The 18,005-nt window shown below is 42.3% G+C and overlaps 1 protein-coding gene across 4 annotated transcripts in view; it reads left to right on the forward strand.

Moving 5' to 3' along the window:
* The window catches only part of ZFYVE26 (zinc finger FYVE-type containing 26), an 80,996-nt gene that overhangs the window by 34,038 nt on the left and 28,953 nt on the right, over nt 1-18,005 (forward strand). For all 4 annotated transcript variants that reach the window (XM_027843773.1, XM_027843775.1, XM_027843776.1 and 1 more), the window contains 12 exons: nt 931-1,194; nt 2,437-2,556; nt 2,652-2,816; nt 7,174-7,392; nt 7,927-8,032; nt 8,272-9,017; nt 9,628-9,824; nt 11,085-11,189; nt 13,014-13,136; nt 13,685-13,861; nt 16,733-16,979; nt 17,647-17,745. In XM_027843773.1, the coding sequence (XP_027699574.1) occupies nt 931-1,194; nt 2,437-2,556; nt 2,652-2,816; nt 7,174-7,392; nt 7,927-8,032; nt 8,272-9,017; nt 9,628-9,824; nt 11,085-11,189; nt 13,014-13,136; nt 13,685-13,861; nt 16,733-16,979; nt 17,647-17,745 (2,568 nt within the window). The remainder of the gene's footprint in view (nt 1-930; nt 1,195-2,436; nt 2,557-2,651; nt 2,817-7,173; nt 7,393-7,926; nt 8,033-8,271; nt 9,018-9,627; nt 9,825-11,084; nt 11,190-13,013; nt 13,137-13,684; nt 13,862-16,732; nt 16,980-17,646; nt 17,746-18,005) is intronic.

An 18,005-nucleotide genomic window follows, 5' to 3' on the forward strand; every position in this document is an offset into this window, starting at 1 on the left:
TGTAATGAGAATCATTACATCTCTCCTACTCATATATATGGCCACCACCCTAGTTTAGGCCCTCATTGACTCTCACCTAGACCAATGGTGTCAAGCTCAAATAGTATTGGGACCACTTAACCATACATAAAGGCCACTTGTTGACGTAGAAAGCCACACATTAACATCTATGTCCCATTGTACTTTAATTTATTTTGTTAAATATTTCCCAGTTTGTTGGGTTGCAATCAGGAGTGTTTCTGACTCAGAGTGACCTGAACTGGTGCAGTAGCTTCCTAATTGTTCTGGCTGCCTCACGTCTGGCTCCCTAGAGCATGAGCACTAAGAGCATTGGCCCTAAGCCATGGTCAAGTGACTGTGTCACTTGCTTTCTGAGAAAGTAGGCTCCTCTTACCCTTGACTTCACAACCTGACTCTAACCTACCTTCTCTGCCTTATTCCACAATTCTCTCTTTCACACGCTTTTATGTTCCAGCCACACTGTCTTCCTTGCTGTTCCTCTCACACAGTATTTCAACAATTGTCTCCCTGCCTTGTATGGCTAGGTTTTGTTATGGTGAGAGTTATGTCCTCATGCCTGGAGTGCTCTCCCTTCTCACCTCTGCCTTTTAGAATCCCCAGCTCCTTTCCAGGTTCAGCTCACCTCCTACCTGAGGCCTTTCCTCATCTCCCCCTCCCCAACTCTTAGTGCCTTTTCCCTCAAAAAAGAAAACTATCTCATACTTAATATCTGTATGATTTTATATTTGTATATGTCATTTCTCCCCAGTAGAATGTAAGCTATTTAAAGACAAGGACTGTTCCTTTTTTTATCTTTCTATCCCTAACATGGTGCTTCACCCATAGTAGGTGTTTACTGAATGCTTTTTAATTGGTTGATGATGCTCATTTCAATCTCTGCATTTTTTTATTTTACTGCTCCTTTTCAAGGTATGGTGTTTTACTCTATTTCTGATGTGACTGACAAACTGCTTAGCAACTCTAGAGACCCCATCTCCATCCTTCAGGAGGACTTCTGGATAAGCAACATGCAAATGGAGCCGACTGCTCCCTTGAGGGACATTCTGGAAGACCTCAGCCCCCCAGCTATGGCTGCATTTGACTTAGCCTGCACCCAGTGCCAGCTGTGGAAAACTTCCAAGCAGCTTCTGGAAACAGCTGAACGACGTATGCACGGCAGCTTCGAGAGCCGAGGTGAGGATGTTTTGTCCTTTGTCCCTTTAGCTTCTAGTGAGATGAGTTTCCTCTCCTGTTCTGTAGGGAAAAAGAATTGCCCCTCAGTCCTCTTCTTACTACTTCTTTATCTCTGTAGTCCAGACTAATTGTAGTTAAGAATGGCTTCATTGAAAAACCTAATGTCTAAATAAACACATTTGATTCTAAACAAGTAGAGTTCTTAATTACCTTTATAGAATCCTTTCTAATTTAGGGAAGATTTTTGTGAAAGAAGTGGTTTTTTCCCAAGGGAAAAGATAGTAGTCAGACATTGCCTTAAATTTTATTAGATTTCTAGTAATCAAAAGGATTTGAACTTGAAGGTTGGAGGTGGACTAATGAAGGATCAGGGGACTTGAGGATAGAAGACAGCTAGGCTAAGCCCTAATCTAACCAAATCCATCTCATCAATATGCTCTAGATGTTAGTAGAACCCTGACTAGTGAAAAATCAGTTGTTCACCCTCAGAGGAGCAGAGTGAGGGGAATGGAAATGAGTTGTGAAGTGAACAGCTGCTCCCTAGAAGCAAAACTATCCCTTCTCGTCCACCAAATCATTTCTGACCTTTTGGTTAAAATACCATTTGATTTTCATCTCATTTTGTTTTGTTGAGAATTGTTCGTTCTAATACTATTACTGCCATATTAAAAAGATACTTCTCCTCACCAGCCACCCTACAAGGCAACCAGCGTTTTATTTTGTAAAGGGGAAGTAAAATTGTGTAAGCTCTGTCTAGGCTGCAGCAGTTTTTAGCAACAATAGCCTCGTATCAGTCAGTCATTTGTTAAGCATCTGTTACGTCCCTAGCGTTGTGCCAGGTATGATGGTGGGAATACAGAAGAGATGAGGCATGACGGCATAAGGAATTATATTCAAGCCCAACAAACCCCTCAGCATTGCTGATGATGGCAGAGGTACCACAGTGACTAGTGGCCACAGTTCAGAGGAATTTGGAAGGTTGCCAGGTGTCCTGCTGTCTGTCATTGCTGGGCTGTAGGCACAAAGCCAGGATTGCTGTCACTGCGGGCCACATGGGGAGGGTTTTTATAGCTACCAGCAGTTCATGTCCCACAGCAAAGAAAGAGGAAAAAAAATGTATAGCCTCATCTCCCCTGGAGGAGAGAACATGAAAAAGTAAATGTAACAGGAATATAGCACTGAAATCTGAATTTCTAGAAGCACCTAACTTCACCATGTTCCCTCACCTTCATCTACTCCCAGGTCGAAAGCTCGACTATGTTCTCCTGAACTCTGATGGCGTCAGAGGCTTTCCAGTTGTTCTTCAACAAATTGGCAAACTTCTCAACTACTCTTTTGTGACAGCAGGACAAACTAAATCTGGTCAGTTGCTTTTCCTCCTGTTTCTCCTGGACTGACGCATTAGGAGTCTGTCATTAGTCTCTCTCTTCCACCTCACTCTCATTTGCTTTCCATAGACAATGCAGAAGAAAAAACAGGCAGTCCCCCTCGGTACAGTGTGAGAGAGCTCCTTCAGATGTGCCCCCCGAGCCTGACAGAAGACTGTGTGTCAAACCAAGCCACCTTGTGCCAGCAGCGAGAGCAAATTCTTCAGGCGCTGAAGCAAGCGCTGCAGCTGCCAGGTCAGCACACCTTTCTCTACCTCCTAAAGATTGCAAATGGAAAAGAAGGAACAAGGGCTCGAGTAGGGGAAAAAACAAAGCTGGGAATTAGAGCGGAGTGGTAGACTGGGCATTTAGTACAGAGACCTGAGACTCAGAGAAGCCCAGCATTGGGAGAGACCTGAGTAATCGTCTAACCTGACCTGTACCTACCTGCACGGGCATTATTCATTTTGCACTATCCCCAGTCATTCTTTGCATGAAAAACTCTAATGAAGGGGAACCCATTCCGCTTTTGGACAGCCCAGGTTTGAGGAAAATTTCTCCTCCCAGTTTCCACTTTTTACCTTCCATCCTTTGTTCCTGTTTTTGCTCTTTGGGGACAAGAAGAAGTCTAGGAAAAAGGGAAAGGGAATAAGCTTTTATACAGCACCTGTTGTGTGCCTGGCATCTTTTACAAATATTATCTCATTTAATCTGGGCCTTCTGCCGAATGACAACCCTTCCGATAGTTGAAGGACAGCTATTATGTCCCCCTAGGTCTTCCCCTCCTCAGGCTAAACATCTTCAGTTCCTACAGCTGACCATTGTATGTCACGGTCTCATGGTCCTCACTCCTCAACACCCTGGTCACTGTCATCTAGATGCTCTCTGTCTTGTCAATGTCCTTCCAAAATGTGATGCTCAGAGCTTGAACAAAATACTCACGATTTCCTCCAGTCATGGCAAAATGTAACTGGACTGTGGCCTTCTTCTCCTAATGCAGTCAAAGATGTAACTTAAGCTGTTTCAGCTGCTTCGCCATCCTGTTACTTCATTGACTTTGCAGGCCAGTAAAATACTCAGGCCTTTTTTTAATGGGAAGTTTTTCTTTGCTATCCTCTATTTGCAGAGTTGATACTTGAAACAGTGTAAGATATTACATTTATCTCTATTATAAACTTCATCTTACTAAATTCAGTTCATTATTCTAACCTGTCAAGATCTTAGCAAAGCATTTGACAAAACCTCTCATAGTATTCTTGTGGCTGAGATGGAGGAATGTGGCCTAGATCATAATATGAGTTGATAAATTCAGAACTGATCAAATGGCCAGGCTAAAACAGTAGGTATTAATGTTTTGATGTCATCTAGGAAGGAGAGGTGGACTAACCAAGAAATCTATGGTTGGTCCTACACTGTTTGACATTTTTATCAGTCAGTCAGTAAACATTTATTCAGTGCCTACAATGTTCCAAGCACTGTGCTAAGTGCTGGACACACACAGACACACATACATACATATATATTTTTAACTAGTCCCTGCCCTCAAGTAGGTTATAGTTTATTGATGAAGACATAACACAATATGAAGCTGAAAAGCAGGAGCAGGTGCGGGGGAGCCTACCCGACAAAGGGGCTTGGCGGAGTCTAGTTCAGGGAGTGCAGAGCTTATGAACTGGGTGGGGAGCCCTCTTTAAATGAAGGTTTGGGGAGCTGTTTACTATACCCTCCAGCCCCTCCAATCAAGACCACAGTATTTTTATCAGATTTGTGGATGACACAAAGCTGGAAGGAATGGCTAATATGGGATGAAAGAGCAAAACCCAAAAAAACAGATTTTGACTGGCTGGAGCAGGAGTGGGGAATCTGTGGCCTTGAGGCCACCTCTGGCTTCACAGAACAAATCCTCTTAATAAAAGGATTTGTTCTGTAAAATTTGGACTCAGTCAAAAGGCCGCACCCAAGGACCTAGAAGGCCACAGGTAGCCTCTAGGCTGCAGGTTCCCCACCCGTGGGCCACAGCATGTGACTAAATCCAATAAGGTGGGTTTTGTAGGGTTAAATGTAATTTCATACTTAGGTTCAGAAAAATCAAGTTTATTCCATAAGTATAAGATGAGGGGGACAAATGTTGCATCTGGAAAAGATCTGAAGGTTTTAGTGAACTGCAAGTTCACTAGGAGTCATCAGGATGATCGGGCAGCTAAGAATGTTAATGTAGCCTTAGGTTTCATTAAGAGAGGGACAGAATGTAATCATCCCTCTGTCCTCTGAGTAGATTTGGTTCTATGTGCCATGTTTCAGAATGTACACTGATAACGTGGCAGGTGTTCAGAGATTGACTGCTAGAATGGTAAAAGGCTTCAAGATCATGCCATCTGAGGATGAGTAGAAGGAATGGGGGTATTTAGCCTGAAAAAGACTCAGGGGAAATATGATAGCTGTTGTCAGGTATATGAAAGGCTGTTACATGGAAGAACTGTGCTAAATGCTTTACAAATTTTATCTCATTCCATCCTCACAACAACCTTATAAGGTAGGTGCTATCATTTTCCCCGTTTTACAGATAAGGAAAGTGAGGCAGAGGTTAAGTGACTTGCCAGAGTCACACCTCTAATAAGTGCCTGAGGCCAGATTTGAACTCTCAAGTCTTCCTGACTCCAGGCTCAGAGCTCTAAGTATGTGGAAGATCCAAAGAGGCAGTTTCAGGCTTGCTGTCAGGAGAAACTAGATGTGTCCAAAGGTGGTTTGGGCAGCTGCAGGTTCATTGAAAGTTTTGAGACTAGATGACTGATTGTTCAGTGTGTTGTAAAGGAATTCTTATTCAATTATGGGTTGGATCATGTGAGTTATGTGGTTCTGGAATTATCACTTCCATTTCTGTGCAAGGCTGTGACCTGGAACCTCGTCACCCTTTACACAGTTTTCTTCAGTGGTCTCATCTGTTCACATGGGTTCAGTTATCTTCATTATTCGATTGACTCCCAAATCTGTATATCCAGCCTTATCTCTTTTCATCTCCAACCCACATCACCAACGGCCTACATAATAACACAAATATCCAAAACAGAACTCGTCACCCATCCCTTCTCCAAACATCCGTATTTTTTTGAGGGCACCATCATTCTTATATTCACCCAGGTTCAAAACCTCACAATCATACTGGCTTGTTCCCTCTTCCCCTCATTCCATATTTCTTTCCCCTTCTTCCTACCCACTACTACCCTAAGTACTACCCTAGTTTATGTCCATATCACCTCTTGCCTGGAATGTTATAATAGCCTCCCTATCGGTCTCTTTGCCTCAAATCTCTCCTTTATCTAATCCATCCTTCAGTAGCTGCCAAAATAATTTCCTAAGGGCACAGATCTGACCATGTTATTCTTCTGCTCAAAAATCTTCTGTGATTTCCTGTTATCTCAGGATAAAATCCAAAGTCCTTTGTCCAGAATTTTAAGCCATCCACAATCTGGCTTCAACCCACCTATGCAGAATTATTGTATATTACTTTCCTTCACACATTCTGCATTCTAACTAACTGCCAGTAACCCATTCCCCTAATTCACAATGCTATGACCCAGTTCTGTACCTTAGTATTCAGGAATAGGGGATGATTATTACATTGCTCCTTCCCACTCCTCTTTAGAATCTTCTGAGGCTACATTCAAATATGACCCTTTCCTTGAAATCTTTACTGGTATGTGTACGTAATATATCCCCATTAATAGAATATAAGCTCCTTGTAGGCCAAGACTATAAAAGTTTGTTATTGTTTGATTGAATTGAATTATGATCAGTAGAACAGAAAAGGGAACTCAGACGTAGAACCCAATGAGTATAAAAGATTTGTGTTTGATAAACCTACGACTCAAAGTCAGAGGAATAGAATCTGCTGAGAAAACTGGATGGCTGTATGAAAAAAATGGATTTGGATGCACAATTCATACCATACACTGTAACAGCAATGTATTAATACTAATGATCCAGATACTTTTTAACAATCATAAAAGATTTGAAAGAAAAATAATATATTTGTTTCAACTATGTAGTAGGGGCTTATTTTTATTCATCAAATAGAATCATTGAAGATTAAATTGATGAATTTGGTCATATAAGGAATTGAATTATACAAGTTATACATGCCTTTACTTGACTTGCCCAAGTAATATATATATATATATATATATATTAAACTTGTGTGTATGTTTTCCTGTCTGTAAGGTGAGTGGATGAAGCTTTTCAAGGTAGTATGTGATTATCACCCCCAATTACATAGTCTTGTACACAGAAGTGTTCAATAGATCTTGACACCCTTCACCTGAGCATTTCTGTGCCACTAATTAAGGTGTTTTACACACAGTGATCTTGGATCAAAGGTTTAGGATTACCTGACCTGATTCCTTCAAGCTTTTCCTCAGTTTAAGGAATAAAATCTTAGGCCCCTCACATTGAGAAATGATTGGGTGAATTGAAATATTGAGAAATTTTTATTTATCCTTGCCTTATGAGCAAATAGTTTAGACTACCGACAGAAGCCAGATAGATGTAAAGCCAGAGAATCCTAATTCATGAGTTGTAGAGTAGTCTTTATTGCTTCTCTTACTCTTCTCCTCAGAACCTAAGGGCAACCCACTGTCTTCCTTGGTGGCACAGGCATCTCAGAAGCTGCCTGAAATAGGAGCTCACCCTGTGCAGATCCAGACGCATCTTCTCATGAAGAACCTAAGCAACCAGATCCCAGTAGACAGTGGGCCAGCTGACTATGTGGGGGCCTTCTTCACTTACTCAAATACCATGGCTTCTGTGCTCCTTCGAAGCCTGAATCCTGAGCCTGGTAAGTAGCTGATTTAGGCAGGTGCCTGCTCTTGAGGATAGGGGTTTATTATAGCAAGGGACCCTGATAGTTTGAAAGGGTTCTGAGCCTAGAGAGAACCCTAGGCAGGTGCCCTAAACATGACCTCAAAGACTTTCAGTATAGGTGTGTGACTTTGAGTTCTCAGAATAATGAGTGTTTGGCAAAGGTGCTGGGTATCCAGGAAGTAGGACTTGTGCTCCCAAAGAGAAAGGTGGTCTGTCTCTCTTTCACAAATGGTTCAGCATGAGAAGTATCAAGTATGCTCCCTGTAGATTCCGTTTCCTTCTGTGATGACAGTAGATCATGCCTAGACCAGGGCTGGTAGGAAGAAGGTGAACTTTAAGTCAGAAGTATGCAGACAATGCTTCTGGCCTGGCGAGAGCAAAGAGATGAATTTAAGCGTGCTCCTAGCACATTTTTCAGCTTCATTCCATGCGTATTCCTTGATGCCTCTTTCTGCTGATACAGACAGTTGCCCTGATACATTTCTCCTTTTCCCTCCTGCCTTTGCAGATCATTCAATGAAGGTAAAAGTGGGGAACCCTTTCATTATTCTGCATCAGAGCCCTTCCCAGCTCATGTCCCATCTCCTCCTTGAAAGACAGATTCCCCCAGACAGGTGGGTGCTTTGGTCTGTTTTTCTACACAGACCCTTTGATTTCTTCTCCATCAGGGAAGCTTTAATAGATGAAAATCGGAGTCATGCAGGGAATTAGAACTGAGATTTCATTACCAAATGAAGCTTCGTCTTGCACTGTTACTTTAATCTTCTTTATTTCCCAGTTTCCTTCCTCCCCTTTACCTGTACCAAAATATTGAGTTTTCATGTTCTACTCTCCCTTACTCCTTTTTCTACAGGCTAGCATCTCTTCTGGCCCAAGAGGAGCTCAGCCTGAGTGTGCCACAGATTATCATCAGCTGCTGCTGTGAGCCCCTTACCCTTTGTCCTTCTCGGCAGAGCCAGCAGACTTGGTCCCTTCTGACCCATTTGGGTGTATTAGCCCAGTTGCATACCTCCCATTACCTGACTGACATTCCACTCCCTAGTCTTACCCCAGCAGAAACAAAAGAAAAACCTGTGTTGGATCCCCCTTCTCTCTCATTTTCAAGTGACTCACCACCCCCTGCTCTCACTGCTTCTGCCTTAGCTTTCCTCAAGTCCCACTCAAAGTTACTCACAGCTCTGGCATGCCTAGGGGCTACTCTGGGGTCACAAGTCTCCAAGCCTAGCCTATCATGGAAAGAACTGTGTGGCCGGAGAGAGGCTCCTTTGGCCCCAGAACAGGTAGCCCAGGAATGTGAAAGCCTCCTGGATCAGGTCCCTATGTTAGAAACCTTCCTCATGGCTGCCTGGGAGCCTCTCCGGGGTACCTGTGAGGAGGAACAGAGCTTGGCAGGGGGGTTGTGTGGCCAGACTTGTCTTTCTGCTGTTCTCCTGGGCTTACACTCTCCTGTTGCCGTGGACGTGCTGACAAAGGCCTTTGAGGAAGCACTAGTAGCCAGAAATTGGACCCGGGCCCTTCAAGTCATGGACTTGTATGGACAAGATATGGAGGAATTAAGCAGCATAAAGGATATAGTTCTGAGCTGTGCCACAGTGAATGGTAAGTGGGATCGGTACTTTGAAAGAGAGAAAGGTTGAGCTTGGGAAGAGGAAAATACACTTCATAGGAGAAGTTAGAGCTAGTAGATTCTGTCCCACCCCTGGAAAATTCGGTTCCTATGGTTTATCACATTTGTGAAATTGGACGGGGAAACATGTGTTTGCTTGTAGTTTGCTAACGTTAATGGTGATGGCAAAGAACAGAGTTGGAACAGATACTCTGAATTATCTCAATTATGGTGGTACTCTGTTGGATGTCACAGGGGTGGAGATGGCAGAGAATGCTCCTAATAGTCCTATTGATCATATATATCCCTAAAACAGTCCTCTTTGTAGAGAATAGAAGACGTTTGAGGGCTTACCACTTGTATTATGTGAGTCCTATGATTGGGGTCCATATTATCCCCACTTGAGTGTTAGATAAGTGTGTGTCCTTGAATGATGGTTAGAGGGAGGGACCAAAGAGGAAGAGGGTTGTCATTGTTATAAGTGATAGAGCTGAATTTAGAGCAGATAGCTTATGAATCCTCTGACTTGCTATTTCATGACATGGAGTTAACTTTCTTCAGCACTCTGCTCGCTGACTGCAGGGATTCCTGTTTTCCTCCTAGATAAGGATGGCTGGCAGTACCTATTTTCTGTAAAGAATGCAACTCTGAGAAGCCAAATGGCCCTTTGGTTCGTGGAGAGGTGGCCCCTGGAGCCTTGCCTAGAGATTTTGGCCTTTTGCATTTCGGAACCAGCTGTCCCAGAAGGATTACTATCAGAGCTGCGTACAAAACTGAAGGAGCTCCAAGTTTACCAGAAGGTAAAACCACCATCAATCAGAAAGTAAATAGACTGTTTAGCTTATCTATGTCTTGACTATTTACGTGAGGATGGTAAGGACTTTGGGGCAGATTTGCCTTTGCTATCTGTTCAGCTCTTCATACTTTGTGCTTGTTTTATTTTTATTTTTATTCTTTTTTTTTTCCGAGGCAGTTGGGGTTAAGGGATTTGCCCAGGGTCACACAGCTAGTTAAGTGTCAAGTGTCTGGTCTGAGACTGAATTTAAATTCAGTTCCTCCTGACTCCAGGGCTGGTGCTCTACCTACTCCACCACCTAGCTGCCCCTAGAAGAACTTTTTTTTTTGTTTTGGTGAGGCAATTGGGGTTAAGTGATTTGACCTGAGTCACACAGCTAGTAAGTGTTATGTGTCTGATGCTGAATTTGAACGCAGGTCCTCCTGACTTCAAGGCCAGTGCCGCCTAGCTGCCCCCGCTTATCGTATTTTTATAAGGATCACTTACAATTATAATTTCATGCTTAAGTATGCATCAGGCAAGGGTGAAGAACGTTTAGGTTCCATGTATAACATGTGCAGAGAAGATTATATACTTGTTAAAATTGTTTTAGCCAAAGCTAAATTTCAAAGTCCAGTTTGAAAGGATTATGACATTTTTAAGAACATGTGGCTCTTGGATTTATGTTGTATTCAAGATTGAGAAGCACCTGAAAGCCTATTTTTAAAGAAGGCATATATGTAACATATAAAAAAAGTTTATTTTGGTGTTATCCCATCTGTGGAATTACAGGGCTCTTAGGAAAATCCTTAATTGGAATGAAAATGGAGTCCAGAATTCTGCCTGGAGAACTCAAGATGTTAGCTCACAAAGTCTTTTCTCCCTCCTCTCCAGTTTCTTGCCAGCAGGGACCTAAATTCAATCCTGAAATGAAGGGGCTTGTAAAAAGTTAAGAATCTCAGATGGAGCCATGACCTTCAGAAATTATCACAACCAGTGAATTACACCCTCTTTTTCTCCTCCCTTAGCCTTGTGCCCAAGCTTCTACTTTCTTTTTCCTCTTCCAAAATAGGGAACCTGAAAAGATAGCAGTCTGAACCCACCATCCTCTCATATCTTTCAGAGCTTTTAGTTTTTTAATCTGTTTGCTTTCTGATTCCTCCTTTTTTTTTTGGGAAATGTTTCTGGATCTGTGGATAACTCATTTCCAGAAGAATCAAGGGACTTACTTATGGATCAAAAACCTGCCATGTGTTTTTTAATATTTTTTCTTATCTTCCCTTAGATTCTGGATTTACAGTCCACCCCAGTGTGGTCTGACTGGCAGACATTGAAGAGGTGTTGTGCTGACAACCCACCAGTGGTCATGGACCTGATTCTAGAGGCAAAGGTGCAGTTTCCTAAATTGTCCCCTCCTTCATCCTCCTCAGAAAGCCATCCCTCTTCAGTGTGTTTGAGTAGTGTGGGTATCCAGCTTTCTTGGTCTGGGGAGCTCTTAGATGAAGCAAAAGACCTCCCTGATCATTTGCTTCAACCCATTTACTAACTACCAAAAAAAACCAAAACAGTAATATTTAGGACCCAGGATCCACTGACCTATTCATTTTACTCCTTTATTTGAGCATTGTCATTTTGCCCTTGGAGGAGAGGTGAGGTAAGAACAAGGGAAGTTCTGGGATGGTAAATAAAGGGAGAGTACGTCTGACTGTTGGGTTTCTCTGGGCCTTCCTTCCCCTGCCTTGATCTCATCCAGGTCTTTAGAGGATCTCATGGCTAATGAGAATAGCTAGCCTGTGAATTTTAGGGTTTGTAAATTGCATGTCTCCTTTAGTCCTTACTGTAGCCCTGTGAGGCAGTGCTATGATAGCTGTTTTGCAGATGAGAAAACTAAGGCTCATAGAGGCTAAATGAGCTCGCATATTAAGTGAGTGGTCGAGGTTAACTTGTGACTCCTAATCTGGCATTTTTCCCTGCTATTCCATTCTGCTTCAAAAATGAGAGCCTGTAACCTGGTGACTTCTCATCCAGGCAGTAGCCTGAGGCTAATCTCAAGCTGTATTAGGTGTTCTTTGTTCATGACTTCATTTGGGGTTTTCTTAGCAAAGATACTATTGGGATTTGCCATTATCTTTTCTAGCTCATTTTACTGATGGGGCAAACAGAGTTAAGTGACTTGCCCAGGGTCCCACAGCTAGCGAGTGTGTGAGGCCAGATTTTAACTCAGGAAGATGAGTGAGACTTCCAGACTTCAGGCCCAGCACTCTATCCACTGTGCCACCTAGCCTTTCACTAAGTGTTCTAGCACTAAGGATAAGGTTAGAATACTTAGAACAAATAAAGACCCCCTTCTTTTCTGTCGTCTTTCTGGGAGGCCAGCTAGTGTACTCCTGGAGACAAACCGTGCACAGTGAGCACCACTGTTCCCATGATTAGAGAGAGTATTGGGAAAGGCACCAGGAAGTTTGAGTTTATTACTGGCTATGTTGCTATGGCCAAGTCTCAGTCTTTGTGCACCTCTGTTTCTGCTGCTGTGAGATACTACAGTACTTCCCGTCCTGTAAGAGGAGCAAGGATAATATAACACCCACTAGCTGTGTGACTCTGGGCAAGTCACTTAACCCCAAACCCACTTAACACCAAAAAAAAAAAAAAAGTTGCAAGGATAAAGTGAGATTGTAAATAAATGGGAAAGCATTTTGATGATACGCATCCAGTTTCTTATGTTTTATTTTTTAATAAATTTTTTTGTATCATTTTTTTTTTTGTTTTTGGTTACTGGGTCTCCCTGTCTTGCCCAGAATGGAAGTGCAGTAGCCACCATGCTATGTAGTACAGAAGCTTTAACCTGCTTTTTTTTTTTTCCAACCTGAGCTGGATTGTCCATCCTTCAGCAGCCTGGTGACCCCCTGCTCCCTGTGGCTTATCATATTGGGGCCAGATTTAGTGCAGATACCCAGTTGCCTTTATCCTGATTGTATCCACCAGCCCCAAGGACGACAGCCAGGCACCACCATGCTGGCCTCATCCAACTCCAATCCTGATTTCTCCAGCTTTAATCCTATAGTAACTGCCCCTTTACCACTCACTAAATCTTCTTAGAGCTGCCCTTGACCCAGGCCAAATGTGTGCTGGAAAAACCAGGCAGGAGTTAGGCGTGTGATAAGGCTTTATTGGATTAAAAGCACATGTGTTTCTTTTCCTCTTTCCACACCAGGAATATGAGCTGTGTGAGGAGTGGGGCTGCCTCTATCCTATTCCAAGAGAACATTTAATCAGCTTGAACCAAAAACATCTCCTCTACCTTCTGGAGAGTGGAGATCATGAAAAAGCCCTCCAGGTAAATCCATCTCCATTTGGTTGGAAAAGAGAGTGAGCCAAATCTGATGTCAGTTTTCACTTTAAACTCCACTAAGGCACACTGGACAGGTGGCTGAGTCAAAAGAGACCTGGGTTCAAGTCTTTCTTACGATCCATTCTGGCTGAACAAGCATAGGCAAATCACTTCACTCTCAGTGAGCAGATGATCAGATGTTACAGCTGAGCTGTTGATCTGCCTAAGTGAAGGGAATTTCCACACCAGGAGGTCCCCCCCTCCCCATTAGCATGGTGGGGGGGGAGGAATCACAAGTCCAGACCAAAGGCTGGCAGGGGAGGAGTGGCTGTAAGTGCATCAGCAGTTCCAGATCTTTGCTTCGTGTAGAAATCAAGAACATGTTACACAGACACGTTGAGAAGACATTGCCCATCTAGCTTTCTCTATTTAAGGTACAGCTGACCAGCTGGGTTCAGGAATCTACTAAATACCAGGTCCATGGGAGGATTTGGCCTAGATAGTTATGATTGGTCCCAGGGTTCACTTTCCTCTCCTATCCATCTTCCTTATAGCTCCTTCAGAGAATCTCTGACCCCACCATGCGCCTTGATGTCACGGAGCGTTCCCTTGACCAGCATCCCAGTTTGGCTGCCTCTCACTTTTTAGCCAACTACCTCACCACTCACTTCTACAGGGAACTGACAGCTATTCGACACTATGAGATCCAAGCTCTATATGTGGGGTCCAAGGTAAGGAGAGTTTTGTATAAAGTTTATGCGCATAAGAAAACTGCAGCCCTGTGAAGGAAGCACTCCCAGCAGGGCCAGTCCTGTCCAGAACTCAGAAATAGTCTTTGTGATATCCTACCATTTAGGCATCAAGCCCTCTGCTCCCAGGTACCTGACCTGGGATTGTCCTCTCTGGCCTGGAACACTCATGTTCTTTGTAAACCCTCCCTTCCCTGCCTGAGGCCCTTACGAGCCCCCTCCATCCAGATCTATCTTCCCTAGATGAGTCTTTGCTGTGCCTCTAGATACTGGAAAAAAACTACTTGATTCCCTTGAGTTCAAGATTCCTGTGATTTCTAGAGTATCAACTAATGAGTCATAAACTAATCTGGTGCCACTGAGAAATGTGGGGTTGGCATTGGAATATAAAGAAGAGTCTTCTGGAGACTATGTACCCACCTTTCTGGCTTTGCTTAGGGAAACGATAGTAGAGGGAATTTCAAACCAGCCAGGTCCTATCTTAGCTCCCCTTAATAAAGGGTTTTGTTCTGTAAAACTTGAACTCAGTCGAAAGGCCACACCCAAGGATCTAGAAGGCCACATGTGACCTTGAGACTGCAGGTTCCCTACCCCTGAACTAGGAGGTAATATAATATGAGACTGATTTTAAGGCACTTAAGGTTCTCAGCTTATACTAAGTAGATGGCTACCTACTTATGTGTAGTGCTGGGCCTGTTGGTCAGTACTAGGTACAACCAATCATGAAAATAAATAATTGCCCAGAATCAAAAGACTGAGTGTACCTGACATTATCATAATCATCTTCTTTTCCTGTCTTTTTTCCTTTTGGTTCTAATTATAATCTGTATGCAGAAGTGACAAGTGGATTATTGTTTATTTTCTCAACCTAGTGATGTGAAGGAATAATACTTAGGAATGGGAGTTATTAATGTTGATCATGTAGGTGGAGCCAATGCAAATATTTCGACCCCTGTGATTTTTAATATTTGCTTGATTCTTTTTTTTATTTATGTTGGGGAGGTTGGATGAATCACATTTAATTGTGAAGGAGTTTGAGACTTTGGCGGGCAGTTTCTGTGATGCACATGTAGACATCACATTGCATGTAAAACCAACAAATGACATTTTATATGTATAACTGTTTCATCTGAATACTGAAAGTCATAATTATGGAATACATGATGATTCAAACAAATACTGACCTCCAAGTGTTACATGTCAGATTAATGTCCTGTTAGGGAGAGGCTTAAAAAGACTATCTTGTTTCCATCTCAGAAGCCACAGTTTTCTGTGTGACCTTATGTATTCTAATGCCTCAGTTTTTCCATAGCTAAAATGATGGCAATGTCTATCCCATATATCACTAGAATAATATAAAGATTCATTGAATAATTTAAAAACAAGCCATGTTTGGAGCCCTTTGAGAAGGGTCTTGAGAATTCCTTTAGATCATTAATGTAAGACTTAAATATAACTTTTTGGTCCCGACTTAGGATTTCATTGGTAGAGGACATTTTTGTTGCACAAACTCCCTTTTACTGTGTGGATAGGCATCTGTTCTGCAGGTGTAGTCTTAAGAGATTTGCCTGGGACACTAAGAGATTAAATACCTTCCATGGTCATATGGCCAGTATGTATCAAGATGTAAGATTTCAACAGAGGTCTTTCTGATTGACTCCAAAACTGATTTTTTAGCCTTTTTTCCACAGTGCCTTTCTTTAGCTTTAAGTACAATCATGGCTCACATTTCAGTAGTCTTATCAGGTTTTTCTGCATGATTTTTTTTTAAAGGCTTCCTTCATGACCTCCTTAGGTAGTTTATATTGACCATGGGAAAACCATTGACTAAAAGACCCGATAGCTAAACTAAGCCGCCATGTATAGTTCAATGGGGTTGAGCTCCTCCAGTCACCAGAATGGCTGAGACAGGTGGTTGAGTCACCATTTCAGCAGAATCCTTTCTTTCTGGGTCTGGAGAAACTGGGCTGTAGAATTAGAGAACTTACAGGTCTAGATCAGAATTGGGGTTCTCTTCTCCCAAGAGAAACCAGTTGGTTGTTCTTTTTTTATTATTAATTTATTTTTAGTTATCAACAATCACTTCCATATGCTTTTGAATTTTAAATTTTTCTCCCTTTCTCTACCTCCCTCCCCAAGACAGCATGCAATCTGATATAGGCTATACATATACATTCTTATTAAATATATTTTCACATTAGTCATGTTGTAAGGAAGAATTAGAGCTAATAGAAGGAACCACAAGAAAAAGGAAACAAAACAAAACAAAAAAAAAGAGCAAATCATATGCTTTAATCTGTATTCAATCTTGGTAGTTCTTTCTCTGGATGTGGACATCATTTTCCATCATGAGACTTTTGGAGATATCTTAGATCCTTACATTGCTGAGAAGCGCTAAGTCTGTCAGAGTTAGTCATTGCAGAATGTGGCTGTTACTGTGTCCTGGTTCTGCTGACTTCACTCAGTATCAGTGTATATAAGCCTTTCCAAGTTTTTCTGATGTCTGCCTGCTCATCATTTCTTGTAGCACAATAGTATTCCTTTACATTCATATACCACAACTTGTTCAGCCATTCCCCAATTGATGGGCATCCCCTCAATTTCTAAGTCTTTGCCAACACAGAAAGAACTGCTCTAAATATTTTTGTACATGTGGGTCCTTTTCCCATTTGTATGATCTCTTTGGGATACAGCCCTAGATAGAGTGCTATTGCTGGGTCAAAGGGTATGCACATTTTTATAGCCCTTTGGGCAGTTGGTTGTTCTTATGGATTGGATTGCACTCCATAGGCCTTCAGTGTCTCCCTAAAGTTCACGTATGACCATCCCTCCTGTGATCAAACTCCCACACAGGTTCTACTGACTCTGCCTGAGCCACACCGGGCCAGCTACTCCCACCTGTCTTCCAGCCCCTTACTCATGCTGGAGCAGCTGCTGATGAACATGAAAGTGGACTGGGCTACTGTGGCTGTGCAAACTCTTGACAACCTGATGACTGGGCAAGAAATTGGCTTTACCTTGGAGGATATTGACACACTGCTTTCCAGATATGCAGCGAAAGCACTTGACTTCCCGTATTCATTGAAAGAAAAGCGATCAGGTAGCATGCTCCGGTCTTGGGATGGCGGAGGACCAGTATGGCCATGCTGCACTTCTAATTCCCCCCTCCATTGTTTCCCTGAGTTGCTGAAGGTCATAGGAGGGTATTTATTGTGCGGGAAAAACTTTGGATTTGGAGCCCCTGGTTATAAGACCAGGTGTCTGCTGCTGGCATAGGCAGTCATTCTTTAAGTTCTATCACTTCCAGAATCACTCCATTACACCTTAGTTCATTACTGAGGTACAAGTAGTCTCTTGGAGCACTGAAGTAAAGTGAAACCATTACTTGAAGCAAACTGAGTTTAATCTCCAAGAGTAGCGTCCTTTCAAAGTCTTGACACCTCCTTTGGACATCCTGAGACTTGGTTTAGGAGAAGTCAATGTTCACTTTGTCCTCTAGCTAAAGGTTCAGCTCTTTTTGCTGAAAAGGTACCAAAACAAATGTTTTGATTACCAGAGGGAGGGAACCTATATGCTCCTGGGTTATAGGGGATTTTAACTCTCTCTGTATTCTCAGGAAAGCAATGAAATGTTCATCGCCCAAACTGAACTGGCTTTGAGTTAATTTTTCCCTTTACAGTGAACAAGGATACATTTTTTTGAGCCATGCTTTTAACAGCATGTTGTTCGTACTTTACCTGATTTTTTAAAAAATTTCTCCTCCTTAGATTCTGTAATTCACCTTCAAGAGATTTTTAATCAAGTATCAGAGCCTGAGACCTTGTCTAGGTCAACATCAGTTGAGTTGTCTGCTGCTACTTTTCCTGGTAAGAAAAATTTCTGAAAGTTTCCCTACTTTTTTGTTTTTTTCCTCTAATGCTATCTTAATATTCCTTTTTTGTTTTTTGGGGGGTTTTTTTGCTTCTTTCTGAAAAAAAAAATCTCTGCATCTGACATTCTGCAAGTTCTTCTTTCAAGCCCCTCATTCTGGGTTTCATCTGGCTTTCTATAGCACAGATGGTAATTTATGAACCTGTTGTGGATTTAGTGAATGCTTTGGGGGCTGTTTCTCACTGTCCAGATACCT

The sequence above is a fragment of the Vombatus ursinus genome, unplaced genomic scaffold (assembly GCF_900497805.2).
Source record: "Vombatus ursinus unplaced genomic scaffold, bare-nosed wombat genome assembly UNPS02014926.1, whole genome shotgun sequence".
Taxonomy (NCBI): Eukaryota; Metazoa; Chordata; class Mammalia; order Diprotodontia; family Vombatidae; genus Vombatus; species Vombatus ursinus.